Below are 20539 nucleotides of genomic sequence, written 5' to 3'. Positions count from 1 at the left end.
AAAGCAGAAATTTACATGAAAGCTTCCTGACATAGTGCAGAATTCAAGTTTGTTAAAATCATGGCCCCAGGGGGTAAGTTAGGCGACATTAGGGGCTCATAGTTTTACATACAAATATATAGGGAAAATCTTTAAAAATCTTCTTCTCAAGAACCACTGAGCCAGAAAAGCTGAGATTAATATGAAAGCTTTCTGACATAGTGCAGATTCAAATTTATTAAACTCATGACCCCTGGGGCTAGGATGGAGCCATAGTAGGGATCAAAGTTTTACATAACTAATAAATAGAAAAAAAATATTTAAAATTTTTCTCCTTAAGAACCCTTGGGCCAAAGAAGTTTACATTTGCACAAAAGCTTCCTGACATAGTGCAGATTCAAGTTTGTAAATATCATGGTCCCAAGGGGTAGGATGGTGCCAATGTAGGGGGTCAAAATTTTACATACAAATATATAGGGAAAATCATTAAAAATCTTCTGAAAAGTCACTGGGCCAGAAAAGTTCATGTTTACTTGAAAGCTTCCTAACATAGTGCAGATTCAAGTTTATGAAAATCATGGTCCCCGGGAGTAGGTTGGGGCCACAATAGGGATCAAAGTTTTACATGCGAATGTATAGGAAAAATCTTTAGATATGAGCCAAGGTGACTCAGGTGAGCAGTGTGGCCCATGGCCCTCTTGTTTATTATCATTTTAAAATCATAATGAATTAATCCAAACTGATATAATTTTAAGTTTGATGGATCATCTATTTTGTGGTTAACTTGGGGGAAATTATACCAAGTTTTGGTAACATTGGTTGATTCCACAGAGGGAATTTTACAGGCATCAATCACAGTTTTCTATCAAACGAGTAAGGACATGAAATATTGTTCTTGAAAATAATGCAGGTTCAGAAATTCTTGTGTTTTGATTTTGTATATTATTGCAGACCAATCATTTTAACCCATCCCAAGTGTTACACTCCAATACGTCAAATTTCCTTCACCCGCGACGGCAGCACATTGTTGGCGGTCTCTGACAATGCAACAATCTGGAGGTGGGACCGGGTCAAGTGAACCGTGACTTGTAATTAGATTCATGGACCCATGACAAAAACAGGCATGTTACAATGCATCCATGCAGTTGAAGAAAGACTGGATTTGAAAACAGAAGCATGACTGAAAGTGGATTTTTTTTTAAGATGGGAGATTTTTAAAAATCTGATCTGATGTTAGTTTCTGAGTTTGATTTTTTGTTCAGACATAAATGATATGAAATAAATGTTAGCTATATATTTTAATTGTCATGTGCAAGTTTCTTATGTTTTGTTTTTGATAGCTGATTAATTTGGTTGGCAGAACAGAACAGCTAGAATACTTTCTTATTTTGAGTGCTGCTCAAAACAGATAGATGTAAAATGGTGCCACTGTTGTGGTTTATTCTGTTTTGGAATTTAAAGAATTGAATAGTAGATAAAGAATAATATTTACATCTGAAATGTTTTTGCCTTTGATATCTTTACAAATTGTAATGATAAACATTTCCTCATGAATGCACTGCATTTGTAAACAATATGAATATGGATACAAAACTACTGGTACTTGATAATTATAGCACATCTATTTTAACGACTGGGAATTCCAACAGAAATGAAAGTAGAATGTAGATATAAGAAATAAATTTCAACATGATATTGGGTTCTTGGGTTGATATTGAAAACTGCAATTTGAGAAGAGGGTATAATTAAGAAATACGAGTATTAAATAAGGGAATTGATTGTGATGCTTCGTGCCAGCATAGCGCTTCATGAAAAGTATGCCGGTGAGAAGTGTTGCAGTTCATGCCCTCATATATTTTCAAAAATGAAATCTTCTCAGTAGATTTGATTATGTGCTGCCTCTCTTCATATCGCAGTAAAGTTTTCAAACAAAGTCAAAACTGGAGACTAACACTGAAAAATTGTGGAAGATTCTCATGAGTGGATACCCCTTGGTATTCAATAGAGTCTTGATCTGAAGTTAAATACTAGAACCAAATTAATTTACATGTGCATTCTCATGATGTGTTCATATGTTTACTTCTAATAAAGTTTTTAGATTGGTTATTCATTACTTATATATACTTCTAAATGAACAGGCCATTTTGCGAGAGTTCCTCGATTGTGATATTGTATAGTTGAGTTACTACATTTGTATTTGTTGATTTCTGTCATGATTTTGTGAGAGTTCCCCGATTGTGTGACGTCATGTAGTTGAGTTACTATTTGTTGATTTCTGTCATGATTTTGTGAGAGTTCCTCGATTGTGTGACGTCATGTAGTTGAGTTACTATTTGTTGATTTCTGTCATGATTTTGTGAGAGTTCCTTGATTGTGATATTGTATAGTTGAGTTACTATTTGTTGATTTCTGTCATGATTTTGTAAGAGTTCCTCGATTGTGTGATGTCATGTAGTTGAGTTACTATACTATTGATTTCTGTCATGATTTTGTGAGAGTTCCTCGATTGTGATATTGTATAGTTGAGTTACTATTTGTTGATTTCTGTCATGATTTTGTGAGAGTTCCTCGATTGTGTGACGTCGTGTAGTTGAGTTACTATTTGTTGATTTCTGTCATCATTTTGAGAGGGTGTGTTTATTTCTTGATGTGATGAATTAGAACATGGGTGGGGCTCAGTTAAAGTTAAACAGGCTGAGGAATTTTGAATTGAAGATAGACTCATGCCAAGCTAATTGTGATGGTGTGAATTTATTGTCACAAAAAAATTGAGCCAGTTTTTCTTTCTAAACTATTGACATAGTTGTGTTCTTATACCTTTGGCCCCCTGTTTTTCGTATAAATGCAACCAGCTTTTATCACCTTTAAACCCCAAAATATTTTGAAGTAGATGCTATTTTGCTTTGGTATATTTACATATTGGTTTATGTAAAGACATCATCTGCTACCAAAAATGTAGGAAAATATACACTTCTAAAATTAGAAATATATAGAGGATTAGAAAGAATTAGAAATATATAGAGAATTAGAAAAAATATTAGAAATATGTAGAGAATTAGAAAAATATTAGAAATATATAGAGAATCAGAAAAATATTAGAAATAATAATATATAGAGAATAAGAACAAATGAGAAATATATAGAGAATTTGAAAAAAAATAGAAATATATAGAGAACTAGAGCAAAGCTCGTTGCAAAGCAACGAGAGGTCTTCCTTCGGAGCTGTGTGACATAACTTTTCAGTCCCAATAATGAAGAAAAAAATTACTATTTAAATTTATGAAATTTATGGCTCAGGACATACAATAAAGGTTTAAAGCTGTTACCAATATTTTGTCATACAACAAAATTATGATAGCATAATATTCAGACTGAAGAGAATAATTCATCGAGTTTGAATTATTTATACATACAAATCAAATAAATTGCTTTTAAAATTGTTCTGTAAAGTTTATAAACCCTGAAAATTTGAGCAAAATCCATGCAGAAATGAGTGAGATATGAAGCTTCAAAGTTAGCGTCTAGGAAAAAGAAGGAAAAAAAAGAATAATAAGAATAATCTTAACCAGCACAATCAGTAGAAGGTCTTCCGTTGTTACGGAAGACCTTAATTAATAAAATATATGATGAAATATAGACCAGAAACCCCAGTTCTAACCCCAGTGTCATAGTGAACAGACTGATTTTTATCAAAAGCAGGAAATCTTTGAGGTGTTCCAGAAGGGATGTGATACAAAATTTACATAAACATACATATAGCTACGTAATATGTAGATCTACCTGGTACAGTAATGGTGTATGATATGTGATATGGCTATTGTCACACAACAACAACAACAACACACCCACCCCAACAACCTTCTTTTGAAGGGTAAAATTTGTCGCCCTCACATATATAATGACTTTTTTTCAAGCCGGAATATTTTCTAGCATTTTGCTGTACAACAGAAGAAGAAAGAATAACTTTTTTATCTATACATGAATTATGTTTTACGTGAGCATAGTAAAAGATAACATGAATTTACATATTTATGCCCCCCTTCAAAGAAGAGGGACATATTGGTTTGCACCAGTCAGTCTATTGGTAGACCACATGTTGTCCGCTCAATATCTTAAGAACCATTCACTTGATCGTAAAGATATTTCATATGTGGCTTGGTTATGAGTAGAAGAGGACACCTATTGTTTTTCCGGTCAAAAGGTCAAGGGTCAATCTACTCTGGACATAGGAAGACACTATCTGCTCAATATCTTGAGAACCCTTTGCTTAACAGATATCAAACTTGGTACACTGGTACATCCCAAGAAGTAGATGACCCCTATTGACTTTGAGGTCACATGGTCAAGGGTCAAACTGGACATAGGAATATACTGTTCGCTCAATATCTTGAGAACCTTTTGCTTGACAGATATCAAATTTGGTACACTGGTACATCTTCAGGAGAATATGACCCGTATTGATTTTGAGGTCACACAGTCAAAGGTCAATGGTTAAACTGGACATAATAATATATTGTCTCCTATATTTTAATAATTCTTTGCTTGATTGACACCAAACCTGGTACAGCATAAGGACCCCCATTGATTTTTAGGTCATTTGGTCAATCCACTCCTGACATTGGAAGATATTGTCTGCTCAATATTTCGAATTGGTTATACTAGTATCAATCAAATTATGCATGTGTATAACCCTTTTCAATTTTGCACCATGGGGGCATGCATGTTTTACAAACATCTCTTGTTTCTTTCCTGTCTGCATGTCTAACAGCTGAATTTTTCAGGAGTCGGACACGATAAACTGAACAAACTTCTGACAGGGGAATGCTTATACTCCTCCTGGGCACCTGATCCCACCTCTGGTGTGTCCAGGAGTCCGTGTTTACCCAACTCTTTGTTTTGTATTCCTTATACGAGTTATGAGATTGATTGCTGTTTGTTATAATATTCACCTTTCATATACTGTGATAAGCATTTGTCTTTTCCCCCTGTTCTTTATCATATTGTGGTTGAATAGTTAAAAATTGCTCATGAATTCCACACTGGGGTCAGATTGATTTTAGACTAACTCACAAAAGTTAGGGAAAAACCACAGGCACTTGGCGTTTTAAATATCAACAATATTTTGTTTACAGAAAGACATTTTTTAAATTTAGATATTTAAAATGTTAGTGTGGGTGAATGTTTACAGGAAGACATAAATTTTTTTATCATATCGTTTCTGTTGTAAACCTTGAATATGTGATTGTGGTCTCATCTGTAGTTCAACTTGAATGATCCACGAAATAAAGGGATGAGAAAAAGTTAAGCGTCCCTGGGTGGGCTCGAACCACCAACCTTTCGGTTAACAGCCGAACGCGCTAACCGATTGCGCCACAGAGACGTTGATGTTGGTGAAGGTTTAATAATAAAACATATCAATATACAAGCGTTTCCCCGAACTTGATTCGTACTACTTCCGGTTTTCTGCAGGTGTCCAGGTTGTGCAAGATGTTGAGTTGAAATACACGTGAAAATGATGAAAACATATCAAGAAGGATTTTATCCTCACTATTGAACTGAAGAAAACAGAACCATAAAGTAACACTGGTAAGGTATGTATTGCAATGTATCCTTCAACAACGGTACAAAGAAGTCCAATGTCAGGCATGATCCAGATCAGGCTAAAAACACGACAGTATTGTTGTTTTCGCTAACAATATCCAAGACATAAGTCGGATAGGTAGGAAGAAACTGATTTTCCCCCTCAGACTTTATTGTAAGATTACACAAAGAAAAACTTATCACAATTTTCGTATTTAAGCTGCAGGTATGTCAACATTGAACATACATGTAAGCCTTATCAGGATCTCATTTTCACTATTAGCCTATTTAATGCAACTTAATTTGCTTCATTAACTTATTTCCTATGAAGTAAGAACAAGTGCCAACTCCAAAGCAATTTTTATTCAATAATCTCTGGAACAATATGTTTTAAAATATATACGGCTATGGATAATTGATTTGGATCAGTCGGTTATTATAAGTGAAAGTGCAGCAATTTTTATTTTAGGCCTCATAACCGAAAATATACTAATGTTATCTAGATATACTTTTGAATAAGTGAAATGTACTTGTTATTCAACTTGTTGGGGTCAATACAAATTTGTTGTTTTTCTTGTGGTGGATTTTTAAAAATGTTTCTAGAGTATGTTGCATATTTTATGGAAGTTCGATGAAAACAATATGGTGAAATAAAGACAATTTCTACTCAAAATATTATTATTTGTCATGGCATCAAGAATTTGAGAACACTTTAATCCTTAATTTTATGAAGTATATTGTATCAGATGATTTTCAGTAAAAATTTACTTTCATTTAGTGAACAGATATGAGTACATTACCTCGACTAACTGGAGCTTTCCGAGCATTTGCAGATGTCAGCTCAAATTCAGGAGGCTCCTTTGCTGATCAGCAACGAGAGCTTGTTCTGAAGCGGCAGCAACTAGCGAAAAAACAGACTGACACGGTCAGCTGGCAGAAACTGACAGAAATCATCACCAGGGAAGCTGATGTGTCTAAAGAGGAAATAAAGACTACACTCAAAGAACTGACTCAGTATTCCAAAACTATAGGTGATGTGATATTTTAAAAGTACTATGTCGATACACTGCAAGTCATGTCTATTGTATACAGAGCAGTTTCCAATGATATGAAGTACGTGTTATTTAGAAAATGTCACTAATACATATATAGGGGTTGACATTGACTTAAATGTCCATGCATTTGTCCCCTGTGCTAATGAACTATTTTCTTGTCCAAAAATAATTTGTTGCCAGAATATGTGTGTCACATGGTCATCCATTTAATGTACTCAAAACTGAATTTGTTGTTCATTAGATTTTTTTTTTTTGACAAAAGAAAAAAATATTGGAAAAAGAAAATTCCTTAATAAACACCTAAAACATACATGTACAAATAGACAAAAAGACAGGTAGACATAGACACACAAATTAAGAAGGTATCAAGAAAAAACGAAATTTACTTTCAAATAATACTGAAGTATCAATATGATGAAAAAGATGTTAACAGCATTTCATGATTTCACATATATATCTTCCCAAATATCCAGTATTAATAAGATAATTATGAAAGTTGACAATACTTAACAGTTTGGAATATGATGAAGAGATTTTACGTGTATGTATTTCACCATAAAGGTAGGAGTTTTATGGTTCATATAGTAGTCAGAGTTAAGTAATAAATAATATGCATATTTATTAGAAAGCTGGTGTTAGTCTCTGATTATAAGTAAAGAGTTAGTTAGCTTGATAAGCAAAAATAGGAATATCATTTGACAAAGCATTCACACATGGCTCGTTCATGCAAACTGTGATGGCATGCATTTATGTACTGGACAGTATATTTCAATTATGCTAAGAAAATTTACTGTGACTCGTATTAATGATTTTTCTCAATATATTTTTCATGAAATTTGTAATATTCAATCATGCATTGATGAAAATCAATTCTGTGTTAAATCTTCAAATTTATCTTTCCACCATTCAACAAATAGAATTCATTCTTTTTGATTTGTCACCTACTCTTTTTATTTTTTCTGTAGTTTGCTCATTCTTTCCTTTGAATATTTGGAAAAAGTGACAAATGTACCATCATGTTTTCAAAGCTATACAAAACAATTTGTGTTCAAAAAGATAATTTGTCATAATTTAGTATGCAAAATGCAATGGAGTGCTGTAGGGACCAAACTGTAAAGAAATTGTACATAAACAATCTAAGTGTTTTTAAGAAACATTTTTAACACTTTATCAATTGAATATATATGAATTTATTAATGGATTGGACATCGTTGGAGTACTCTTCATTCCTCTCTCCATCACCCGTGGGTCCATTCATTCCTACTCGCTTGTGCTCATGAAAACGAGCGAGTAGGAATGAATGGACCGATGACGGGTGATGGAGAGAGGAACGAAGCATAATCAGCTGACAGTGGGTTTCTGATGATGGGATTGGAAGGACTTAAGGTTGTTATGGTATATTCTTTGGGCCACTGAAAATTTGTTGGGTAATCAATAAACTTCTCAAGGACTTTTGTAAAATTGAATGCTTTTTATATGAAGTTTCATTACATCTTATCTATATACAATAAGATATAAGGGACAGGAATGCATTTTACTGAACAAATTTCTATTTTGCAGTGGGATCAGAAGCTACATTTGAAACAATAGAAAGCTCAGCAGCCTTTCTGTTTGATCTTCTTAAGTCAGTCAGTATCGTGGGAAAGAAAGAGACCACAAGACTCCGACAAATCTTTGGACCATTCCCAGCCTCAGCTGCCAGCAATGCATGCACATTGGTCAACAAGATAGTGTCATGGTTACCAGAAAATACCTTGGATTCCCTTGGCAACCAGGACAGACAGGAGGCAGATGGGGAGGCCAGTGTTCATGAGTTTGGGAAAAGCATTAAGTTTATAGGTCGTAGTAGAGACTTTTCCCATGAGGATGAAGTGCTTAGTTCTGACTCAGATGAAGGGGAGAGGTGGGAGTTGGATTTGAAATACACAGCATCCCCCCAAAAACCTATCACTGCCAAACTAGACTCCCCAGACAGAGAGAAGTATGTAATAAAGATTAAGTGGTCTCATCTTTATCGTGATTTTTGTATGATTTTGCACAAAAGTTCAACTCTCTTTCATACATGTTAAGAAAATTGTCCCTCTGGGAGATCAATATAAATTTTTAACAAAATTCTTCAAACGAAAACATTATTATTTTATCTAGCTTCAACTACCGTATTTTGCCGAATATAATACGCACTTTTTTTAGAGAATATTTTTGTGCCAGAAAGGGGTGCGTATTATATACCACAATAGGTTTTTGACCTTTTTTTCCAGATGAAACTCGGCGATTAAGTAGTGTAATATTTCACTCAAAGACCAAGGCTTCGGATACTGTACGCCTTTTCACGTTCACCTATTTATTAAGTAAAAAATTCGACCTCAAGAAAATTACTACAGAAACGTAAAATTGCAGAAAATGTGATATATATACTTACAATATCTAAATAATTCAATTATCATGAAACAAACAGCCAATCAAATTGCATTGGATCTGACTATTCATTACATCGCATGCCGCCATTATTGAAAGCATGTGTACACAGTAATGCCTTGACACGTGCTAAAATTGTTGGAAAATAATTTTGTCACTGGCTAAAAGTTTATTTACTGTAAGTTTTATGAATAGGCCTAATTTTTAATGAAATACTTATTTGAATCTTTGAAATAACTATTCTTGCGTAAAAGCGTGTGTTTTACGAAGCCATTGTTGTGTACACTGCTTTTGTTCGATACCCCCTCCGGGTAAAGAAATACCTAACAAAATTTTTTTTCACACATTTTAATAGTCATCGTAGTTAACGAGGAGTTGATAATTTGCATCTTTGTACCTACCATGGTGTGTTGATTACAGTAAAATAAGCGATAGTTTAATTGTTTAATTTTATTTTTATAACATCGGCTATTTGATTGATTTTAAGTTTCAACAAAGGAAATATCGAGTCAGTTAAGACTTAAATGCTACAAAATCTCGTGCTTTGCTGAAGTGACTTGTCCGGGTTGATATTTCCCTGAAGATTCTCATTGAAGATTACCGCGATGTAGACCTCATCTCAAAAAGTTTGCAAATTATTGTGCGTTGTTTAGAATTCATTATTTCTGCAAAAATATTAAGTGAAAATTAACACCAAGTATAAAATAAAGATTACCGCTTGGTCAAAATTTTTGCTGCGTATTATACACCCGAAGTGCGTTTTTTCACCAACTTTTAGGCTCAAAGTGGGGGGTGCATATTAAACACCACTGCGTATTATATTCGGCAAAATACGGTAGTCTTTGGAACAGTGAAGACGGGTGTCAAAAATCTATATTACAATTATTAAAGTAACAGGTCCCTATACTTGGCTGGAAGTGCTTGAATTGCAATGACAAAAGTTTTATCATCTTCAACTCTACAGGTGCAGCTATATTGTCTGTCATCGATAAACATGCATGTACATGTATACACATATATATATTCATATACAAATATATATACATGTATATATATATTTACGAAATACGAAGTATAAATTGAAATCTTCTTTCTAGAAATTACCTAATAAGATATATGGTAAATTGTATTGTTGCCTACATCATGTTGATATCAGAAGCTGTAGTGTTCCTCAATGTAATGTTTTAGCATTGGTCATCAATGGGCACTGTTTGTTTTCTTCCTTCAAAACTTCTTATGTTTTTCTCACTATAAATAAAAGCCGGTCTCATGTTGAAAAATAATTGAATTGATGAATTTGTCATGTATACCAATCAGCTCGTCATATATTATCTGAAAATGAAAGGTGTGAAAAAATTACACACTGTGAGATTTTAGGTGCAAATCAGTAGATAGGAGATATACTTTCGAAACCAGGAGAGTTATAAACATACTTGTCTCTATATTCTATAGATGAAAGATTATAAAGCTAGTTAAAGATGTGAAGAAAGTAATATACTGCATTTTCTATCCTAGTTTATGAGTAGAGGCACAAAATTTGATATTTTTCATTATTTCCATGATGCATAATCGATACATGTGTCTCCTGTAGATATGATGCCTCGTGGTTACAAAGGGAGGTAACACAGTATTTTCCGGGAGAGGAGAATTATCTAGGAATGAGTAGAGAGGACTTGTGTTCTACCATATTTGATGTTTTAACAGCAGCAAACTCTGATGAACAGCAACAGAATGATGTAAGTATTGTAGAGATGTACAGAATGATGTAAGTATTGTAGAGATGTACAGAATGATGTAAGTATTGTAGAGATGTACAGAATGATGTTAGTACTGTGGAGATGTACAGAACGGTGTAAGTACTGTATATATACAAAATGATGTAAGTACTGTATATATACAGAATGATGTAAGTATTGTAGAGATGTACAGAATGTATAAGTATTGTAGAGATGTACAGAATGATGTGAGTACTGTAGAGATGTACAGAATGATGTAAGTATTGTAGAGATGTACAGAATGATGTAAGTATTGTAGAGATGTACAGAATGATGTGAGTACTGTAGAGATGTACAGAATGATGTGAGTACTGTAGAGATGTACAGAGTACTGTAGAGATGTAGAGAATGATGTAAGTATTGTGGAGATATACAGAATGATGTAAGTACTGAAGAGATGTACAGAGTACTGTAGAGATGTACAGAATGATGTAAGTATTGTAGAGATGTACAGAATGATGTGAGTACTGTAGAGATGTACAGAATGATGTGAGTACTGTAGAGATGTAGAGAATGATGTAAGTATTGTGGAGATATACAGAATGATGTAAGTACTGAAGAGATGTACAGAGTACTGTAGAGATGTACAGAATGGTGTAAGTATTGTAGAGATGTACAGAACAGTGTCAGTACTGTAGAGATGTACAGAATGGTGTAAGTATTGTAGAGATGTACAGAACGGTGTCAGTACTGTAGAGATGTACAGAATGATGTAAGTATTGTAGAGATGTACAGAATGATGTAAGTATTGTAGAGATGTACAGAATGATGTAAGTACTGTAGAGATATACAGAATGATGTAAGTACTGTATATATACAAAATGATGTAAGTACTGTATATATACAGAATGATGTAAGTACTGTAGAGATGTACAGAGTACTGTAGAGATGTAGAGAATGATGTAAGTACTGTAGAGATGTACAGAATGATGTTAGTACTGTAGAGATGTACAGAATGGTGTAAGTATTGTAGAGATATACAGAATGTATAAGTATTGTAGAGATGTACAGAACAGTGTCAGTACTGTAGAGATGTACAGAATGATGTAAGTACTGTAGAGATGTACAGAGTACTGTAGAGATGTACAGAATGATGTAAGTATTGTAGAGATGTACAGAATGATGTAAGTATTGTAGAGATGTACAGAATGATGTAAGTACTGAAGAGATGTACAGAGTACTGTAGAGATGTAGAGAATGATGTAAGTATTGTAGAGATGTACAGAACGGTGTAAGTATTGTAGAGATATACAGAATGATGTAAGTACTGAAGAGATGTACAGAGTACTGTAGAGATGTACAGAATGATGTAAGTATTGTAGAGATGTACAGAATGATGTAAGTATTGTAGAGATGTACAGAATGGTGTAAGTATTGTAGAGATGTACAGAATGGTGTCAGTACTGTAGAGATATACAGAATGTATAAGTATTGTAGAGATATACAGAATGTATAAGTATTGTAGAGATGTACAGAATGATGTAAGTATTGTAGAGATGTACAGAATGATGTAAGTATTGTAGAGATGTACAGAATGTATAAGTATTGTAGAGATGTACAGAATGATGTAAGTACTGTAGAGATGTAGAGAATGATGTAAGTATTGTAGAGATGTACAGAATGGTGTAAGTATTGTAGAGATGTACAGAATGATGTAAGTATTGTAGAGATGTACAGAATGATGTAAGTACTGTAGAGACATACAGAATGATGTAAGTATGGTAGACATACTTGATACTTTTGTTTCTGTAAATTTGAATTTCAGTTTAGTCTATAAAATGGAGTTAATTTTTTGGTTGTCATTATTGAGGATGTGATGAGTGCCAGCATTGTAGGAAAATTAAATGACGTGCATAAGCATGTTCACATATTTTCCTAAAGTTCTATGTGATATATATAGGGTACATTGAAAATATGATCAACAGATACAACAATGGCTAGTGTTTTTGAAGTTAATTGTTTCATGATTTGATTATTTTTTGCAGCTGTTTGAGCTTCTGGGATTTGACAGATTTGAACTTATTCAGAGTTTGATACAGAACAGAGGGAAAATAATAGAAGGAGCATTATCTCCACCGGAGGGCGGTAAACAAACAAGTAGGTACTGAGTTGACACGGGGTGGGGGCATTGAAAATTCAAAGGATCTCTTTGACTCAGCTTGAGGGCAGGAAACAAACAAGTATGTAATAGGTCTTACACAGAGCAAATGAAAATAATCCATGTAGATTTAACTCAAGTTGCTACAGCACCAGGGAAACTAATCAAGAGAAATGTAACTCGACCAGATTGAGGATAATAACCAGACAAGTGTGAACAGAAAAAATCTCTACAACTGATCAGAAATGGACAGGTTTATATACATTTGATTGAGTGTTGCTGTTGTGTTAAGTCTACATCCATTTAAATTTTGAAGAGAGTGAGATTATTTTATTAGGTTTCCGTCATATGGCAGGTGCCCTATAGTAATCACTGTCTGTCTGTCAGTCCATCCATCTGTCTGTCAGCACTTTCTATGGCACACAATAACTGAAGTTTTCGTAATATTTAGATTAGGCAGAGGAAGACCCCTTACAATCTTCAGATTTATCAATTTTATCTGTACAGAGTTATGGGACTTGATTTTTTTTAATATATGAATTTATAGATGACAGCAATTTCTGTGGCACGCAATATCTTCTAGTCCAGAAAACAATTAAAGGTGGATGTACCAACCATTCATGTATCTGACTAGATCACACGTAGTTCAGTGGTAGAGCACCTGATGGATATATTCTGACGTGTCAGTTTTCTAGTTAAAATCAATTATTTGACTATGTTTCATTTGTATTTCAGGAGCAAAGGCTGATGGAGGTAACAGACCCCCGATCACCAGGCCAACTTATGGATGTCAAGTGACTGTGCAGGTAGCCATTATTGTAAAGCAGTCACAAACAGTAACAAACAGTCCTCGTATACTGGAATGGAGTAAAATTGAATACTCCCTCTTCCAAGAAAAACAAAAAACCTTGTGATATTGTTCAAGTGATGTAAGATTTCTGTATTTTGCAGACAGAGAATGAGCGTCAGATGATGAAGATGATGAGGCGAGAGGAAAAGAAGGACAAGAGGAAGACTGATGAGGAGGAGGAGGAGGATGTTGGCTTCCTGTTTAATCCTCTTCAGCTCAGGGCACAGAGGTTATCATTGATCTGCAATCTTCAGAAAATAGAATTCTCTTGTATAAAAACCTGTTATAAATGTGAAAATTAAGAAAGTGAAATTGTGTCTATTTCTCGGGAATATTTTTTTCTTTGATTTTGGAAATAACATACCATTCATTTCTTACATATATATCTAAGGGTAAAAAAGAAACTAGAAAGGTGATCACATTGGCTGAATATTTTAATGTAAAGTCTGTCATTCATATACATTGTTATTGCATCAACAATATTATTGGGTTACTTTTAGAGAGGCTGCCCTGAGGGCACCAGCCCCAGTATTCAGTGGAGGGCGAGGGAATTACACCCCGAGGGAGAAATATCCTTTTGTGTTTGACTCCATGGAGGAGGCCCGGCAATCCTCAGCCTTCGTTGGAGGGGTCAAGGTATCTAATCAGAATCAACACTGTTTCTAATGTGTTGGACCTCTTCAGTCTTCATTTTCTACTTCACAACAAAAAACTATAAAGATCAGAATTTAGTTGTGATTTCTTTATCTCATCTCTTGCAGATTTTCTGGATTTGTATATAAAATAGACTCATGTTGATAAAACTTGCATGCTTTTTTTGACTTGAAATGCAGAAAGAAAATTTTCACCTTAGGTGTTAGATATTTTGTAAAAATGGCTGATCAGAAATGAGAGGTTAATACGGGTAATATAGAAATTACTACATATGGCTTGAAGAGTTAGTCAGTACACACACATGCATTGTTTACCTGTGCAGATCCAGAAATTTTCCATGGTGATTTTTCTAGAGTGTTGGTTCCAAACTATACAAGAGGTCTTACAACTTAAACTGCATAAAAATATGCAAAAGGTTTTTTTTTTTTTTTTTTTACCTCCAGATCCAACATCTGAATCTCCTCTTGGTTTGTAGTCTCTTCTCCTATACTTAATACAGGATTTGTGACAGCCTTTGTTTGATAAGGAATGTTAGAATTGATTCCCAGTGGTAAAAATTAAGAGAATTGCATGTGTAACATTCTTTACTCCAGACCTAGACTACAGTTCCTTTTAATTTTTGTGATTGCAGATGGTGCTACCAGACACGTTCACCAGGAAGTCCACCAAGCTGGCAGAGGAGGTCAAGATTCCCCATACTGAGGCTAAGACCATAAATGTGGGAGACGAAAGAGTACAAATCGCTGACCTAGATGATGTAAAGTCCTCCACTTAGTTTTCTTATTTAATGAATTAAAAGCAGAATGATATTGTTATTGATATATACATGTAAGATTATAAAGCTTTGATTGTAGATATTGTACATGAAAAATTCAACCTAGTCAGGTATATTCAAGACATTTTTAAGTTTACTTAACATTTATACTCATTTTGTAGATTGCTAAGCTGGCATTCAAACAGACAAAGGCCCTGAATCGTATCCAGTCTGTTGTGTTTGATGCTGCATATAAAACAAATGAGAACCTATTGATCTGTGCACCGACTGGAGCCGGTAAAACAAACATTGCCATGTTAACTATTCTCCACGAGATGAAGCAGCACATCTCTCAGGGGGTCATTAAAAAGGATGAGTTCAAGGTCAGTCTCATTTTATAGAAGCAATAGATAGTGCATGTAACAGTTTCTATTTGAAACATGAAGGTAATCGTGAAATCTTGTGTATCTTAATCTATTTAGTACATGTAATTTTACAATGAATGATTCAGAATTTTATTGCTAGCAAATGGCCAGAATATTATTTCTGGAGGTCATCCCTACAACAAGAAAAAAAGTAGTGGTTTTTTAAGAAACATTTAAACCTATTACACCAAATTGACATAAAACTCTGATATGCTTGTTACCAGTATCATGAAAGGAAGATCCAAATCACTGTGGGTACAAAATACACTGAAGTTGTGAAAAATAGTGATTTTCAGCTACATTGAGTTGATGTCCGATATCTGGTGCAGAATTGGTTGGTTCCTTCTGAATAACAGTTGTAACTCTGTGGGTGTATCACCAATGTCAGTGATGTTTTGTTAGGTTATTTATGTGGCCCCTATGAAGGCCCTGGCGGCTGAGATGGTGCAGAATTTTGGGAGTCGATTAGAGCCACTAGGGATTGCAGTGAAAGAACTAACGGGAGACATGCAGTTATCAAAGTCTGAGATCCTCAAAACACAGGTACCATTGTGAATATTTAAATATTTAGAATTATAACTTTATTTATTTTTCTTTTTTTTTGAAGAGAAATTCTATATAAATGATTAATATTCGAAGAGCAAATGTTATAACAAAAAGACTTATTGATGTTTATGTAACTGTATTTCATTTCATGAGTATTGATAGGAAATAATGACTAGGATTATGAAATTTAGTCCAAGAAAAAAAAGTATTGTACATACAGGTGACTCTCGATGACTTGAACTTCGATCTCTCGAAGTGAAATCATGGTCCCGATTTTTTTCTCTATATAACAAAGCAAATTTACTATCGATCTCTCGAACGTTTGATCTCTCGAAGTTCTCGATCTCTCGGAGTGAAGTTGGGTCCCGTAAAACACATTTCATTGTTTTTCACTCTCGATCTCTTGAAGTGGTGGTAGCGTATACCCACCGTTACCCAAGCGTGTAATAATTTCCGCTTGGACCTTACCTGGGTTTTGTTGATTGCTGAAGGATAGTGTGGCTGTGGTAATTAGGTGTTTACATAGGTGGAACATTGCCTGTGCTTCTTTGTGGAGGTGGCAAACTTGAGTATATAATCGGCTAATTGGTCAGTTCACACCTTACACAGGGGTGGGGTTGTTGTCTTGTGATGATTAAAATTCTTTATAATGTCTTGTGATGATTAAAATTCTTTATAATCGGACTATGAATAAAATCTATAATTTGTTTTGACTTGACAACGAGAGAGTAAGTTTTATACATTAATTTAGAGATCTACAGATTGTTAAATTTCTTTAGTTTGTTCTTTGGGTAAAATTACTCTAAAACATCATTTTACTCATTCGTTAGAATTTTTGCTTTGTGTAAAGCGACATAACATTGTACTCTGTTTAGTTAGCGATAGTAAAGCTTTATTGGAACTTGGTTTTGTATGCCTATCTTAGCAGGATTAAAGAACAAATAAGGACATAAACTTTGATTTTTTTTATTAATGCAAAATAAGGTTCTTTATTTTCATATCTAATTAACTACCTGACAAATATGAAGGAAAACATATCAAAATGATATGATCTTGTTGGTAAGCATTTCCGGTTATTGTAAAATCTTAACCATATTGGCGGATCTTCAATTTCCGAATTTTGATCTCTCGAACTCTCGATTTCTCGAAGTTTTATCAACTTCGAGTTATCAAGAGTCACCTGTACATAGGAAATGAGTGGTCAATTTAACCTAAAGCCTGTATTGCCTATGTATGTAGATGTTAGTGACAACGCCTGAGAAATGGGACGTGGTGACACGCAAGAGTACCGGGGACGTAGCACTGACCCAGCTTGTCAAGTTACTAATTATAGATGAGGTCCACCTCCTACATGATGGCCGAGGGTCAGTGATAGAAAGCCTGGTAGCCCGAACCATTAGACAGGTATGTTTCACTACAATGACCTCTAATTTTGTTCACTACAGTGAGGTGTGTATTAACAATGGTGTTATTGTGGTGATTATTTTATGGTACAGGTTTTATATATCATAACAGTGGTGTTATTTTGTGTAGCAAATGTATAATATTTATTAGCAGTAGTGTAATTTTGGAGGTTATAGACTGTATGTGTATTAGATATGGTTAATTTAGAGGGTATTCTTTGTTACAGACTGTGTGTGTAGTATTATTTTGGATGGTATTCTGTGTTACAGACTGTATGTGTAGTATTATTTTGGATGGTATTCTGTGTTACAGATTGTATGTGTAGTATATATTTTGGATGGTATTCTTTGTTACAGATTGTATGTGTAGTATTAATTTGGATGGTATTCTTTGTTACAGACTGTATGTGTAGTATTATTTTGGATGGTATTCTGTGTTACAGATTGTATGTGTAGTATTATTTTGGATGGTATTCTGTGTTACAGATTGTTTCTGTTGTGGCTGTGGTGTTATTTTTGAAGTTATTCTGTGGTACAGGTTTTATATGTAGTAGCAGTGGTTTATTTTGGAAGTTATTTTGTTACAGATTGTATGTGTATTAGTGTTAGTGTTATTTTGAATCAGTCATCAGTGTGGTCATTTGAGACTGTATACACTGATGGCACTTATTCAAATTTGAAAATACAAAGTTGTATATAAGTACACATATAGTAAAAGATTTACACAGTTTATTTCATTAATTGTATGGAGAAGTCTGAAATTCTGTGAGATTAATAGAATCCTTCATTAGTACGAGTGTGGGATAGGGAAATTCCACCGAGGGGACAAGATTCGCAGTCTAGGACGAGGCTTTGCCGAGTCCTAGATAGCGAATCTTGTTCCAGAGGTGGAATTTCCCTATCCCACGCGAGTTAATAATGAAGGATTATTTTTCTCACATTTTACCTACAGTTTAGTACATAAATTTAGGAGCTTTGAGAAAATTCTAAATTATCAAAAACCTCAGTTGAACCTCGATGCAAAAACTAATTAGATAGGCAGAAAGAGCATATCCGAAAATGGTTTACACTGTAAGTGTAAACTAAAAAACCCAAGGTTGTCCAACAGAAAGCTATATACATTAAAATTTAAAGATAACAATGCAAAATATTTTTGCTTCACCGTGTAACGTAAATCTTCACCGTGTAACGTAAATCATAGAAAATATATGACGTCACAATCAAATGACATCGCAGCAGTGTGAGACAGAAAAATCTCACATGGCTGTCTCACATGGGTAAAGTCGATCTCACACTGGTGATAATGTGAGAAAACAGTTTATTTCATTAATTTTATGGAGAAGTCTGAAATTCTGTGAGTTATGAACAATGCAGACATGGTATCTTGATTGTTTTAGGTGGAGAGTTCCCAGAGTATGATCCGCATTATTGGTTTGTCTGCCACCCTTCCCAACTACATCGATGTGGCCCGCTTCCTTCACGTCAACCCACATGTTGGATTGTATTTCTTCGACGGAAGGTTCAGACCAGTGCCACTGGGACAAACATTTATAGGTATGAGAATCAAATGTACATATATTAGGGTCTGTAACATTTCTAGGTTTAGAAAACTGATGTACACATACTGATGTTTCATATATTATTTCTAGGTTTAGAAAACTAATTTACACATACTGGGGGCTTCTGTGTAGTTTATTTATATGTTATTAATATAAATAGGAGACTAGACTTGTATGTGTATGTTAATTGAAATTGATATGTCTTTGCATCATTAATAAACAGAAAATTTATATGACTTCTAGCCTGTTAGAAGTAAAGAAGGGAGCATCTCAAAAAATGAAAACAGGATCTGCATTGTATTATTTATGATGTGTTTCAGGAATAAAGGCAACCAACAAAGTGCAGTTCTTACAGGATATGAACACAGTTTGTTACGAGAAAGTTGTGGAACAAGTGAGGCAGGGCTACCAGGTGATGGTGTTTGTTCATGCACGAAATGACACGGTCAGGACGGCCATGGTGCTGCGAGAAATCGCCAAAAACAACGGAGAAATTGGATTCTTTGCTCCAGAGCAGTCCAGTCAATATGGACAGGCACAAAAGTCTGTGAGTAGAATATATGATATAGGTACTTATCGATTTCAATTTCACTTGTAAAACACAAATTGATTGGTTCATGTGACTTTATCTAACATTCATTGATATCGTATTATAAACTAAGTTGCCTTTAGGTCTTACCAAATGTCATTGTAGGAATGATGTCATAATATGTAAGAAATAACAGTAATTTCAACTCATTTTGTTTGATGTAGGTTAAATTGAGACAATTTACGTTATTTTATTTACTACTTTGCAGTTAATTCTGCATAAACTGTCCCAACTTGAATATATCATATAAGATGAATAAAAATTACTTTCATTTATTGAATTAATAGTGGTACAACATCAAAATAACTCCAGAAAAAAACTTCATGTCATTTTGATTGCAACTTCATAAATTTCTGAAGTTTTTGTAGATTATACAGAGATCAAATCATAAAAGGTAGAATGATTACATACAGTTTTACAGGATAGAGTTTTCTCTTTTGAAATGGACGAATCTCCAGCTGACTGTAAAATGTTTTACATTTTGTAGTAGCAGTTAAGCTTTATCAAAATATAACTGAAATCACTGGATTTGCAGGTTTAAGACAAATCTTGATAAGATTGATTGTTTTGTAGACATTAAAGTCGCGTAACAAACAATTGAAGGAGCTTTTCCCAGATGGTTTTGGGATTCACCACGCAGGCATGCTCAGACAGGACAGGAACTTGGTGGAGAGATATTTCTCTGCGGGGCACATAAAATGTCTCGTGTGTACTGCCACTCTGGCCTGGGGAGTCAACCTGCCTGCTCACGCTGTCATCATCAAGGTATGAGGCATCTTTCACAAGTACAGTCTCAGTTAACATCCATACTCTGTACAGTGGTTTCATCATTTTTCATTGGGTGACAAGTTTTGTGG

At 34.3% G+C, this 20539-nt stretch overlaps 2 protein-coding genes and 1 non-coding gene across 6 annotated transcripts in view; 2 read left to right on the top strand and 1 right to left on the bottom strand.

The window, feature by feature from the left end:
- LOC125673757 (polycomb protein eed-B-like) overlaps nucleotides 1-2083 on the top strand; it is a 40183-nt gene extending 38100 nt beyond the window's left edge. For all 3 annotated transcript variants that reach the window (XM_048910528.2, XM_048910529.2, XM_048910530.2), the window contains exon 12: nucleotides 931-2083. In XM_048910528.2, the coding sequence (XP_048766485.2) occupies nucleotides 931-1057 (127 nt within the window). In that variant the 3' untranslated portion in view covers nucleotides 1058-2083. The remainder of the gene's footprint in view (nucleotides 1-930) is intronic.
- A 3202-nt stretch (nucleotides 2084-5285) lies between these two features.
- On the bottom strand, nucleotides 5286-5359 carry Trnan-guu (transfer RNA asparagine (anticodon GUU)). Its single transcript has one exon. It is a non-coding gene; the product is annotated as a tRNA-Asn (tRNA).
- Nucleotides 5360-5407: 48 nt separating this feature from the next.
- LOC125677368 (activating signal cointegrator 1 complex subunit 3-like) overlaps nucleotides 5408-20539 on the top strand; it is a 129765-nt gene continuing 114633 nt past the window's right edge. Inside the window, exons 1-15 of one of the 2 annotated variants that reach the window (XM_048915399.2) lie at nucleotides 5408-5570; nucleotides 6338-6590; nucleotides 8175-8595; nucleotides 10621-10765; nucleotides 12790-12901; nucleotides 13638-13708; nucleotides 13854-13981; nucleotides 14253-14388; nucleotides 15038-15163; nucleotides 15343-15543; nucleotides 15988-16128; nucleotides 17371-17535; nucleotides 18932-19088; nucleotides 19414-19640; nucleotides 20256-20447. In XM_048915399.2, coding sequence (XP_048771356.2) covers nucleotides 6347-6590; nucleotides 8175-8595; nucleotides 10621-10765; nucleotides 12790-12901; nucleotides 13638-13708; nucleotides 13854-13981; nucleotides 14253-14388; nucleotides 15038-15163; nucleotides 15343-15543; nucleotides 15988-16128; nucleotides 17371-17535; nucleotides 18932-19088; nucleotides 19414-19640; nucleotides 20256-20447 — 2466 coding nt within the window. In that variant the 5' untranslated portion in view covers nucleotides 5408-5570; nucleotides 6338-6346. The remainder of the gene's footprint in view (nucleotides 5571-6337; nucleotides 6591-8174; nucleotides 8596-10620; nucleotides 10766-12789; nucleotides 12902-13637; nucleotides 13709-13853; nucleotides 13982-14252; nucleotides 14389-15037; nucleotides 15164-15342; nucleotides 15544-15987; nucleotides 16129-17370; nucleotides 17536-18931; nucleotides 19089-19413; nucleotides 19641-20255; nucleotides 20448-20539) is intronic. The other variant, XM_048915400.2, reaches the window with a different exon arrangement.

The sequence above is a fragment of the Ostrea edulis genome, chromosome 3, assembly GCF_947568905.1.
Source record: "Ostrea edulis chromosome 3, xbOstEdul1.1, whole genome shotgun sequence".
In the NCBI taxonomy this organism is placed as follows: domain Eukaryota; kingdom Metazoa; phylum Mollusca; class Bivalvia; order Ostreida; family Ostreidae; genus Ostrea; species Ostrea edulis.
Note: the sequence above shows the minus strand (reverse complement) of the source record. Positions and strands in the feature narration are given on the sequence as shown.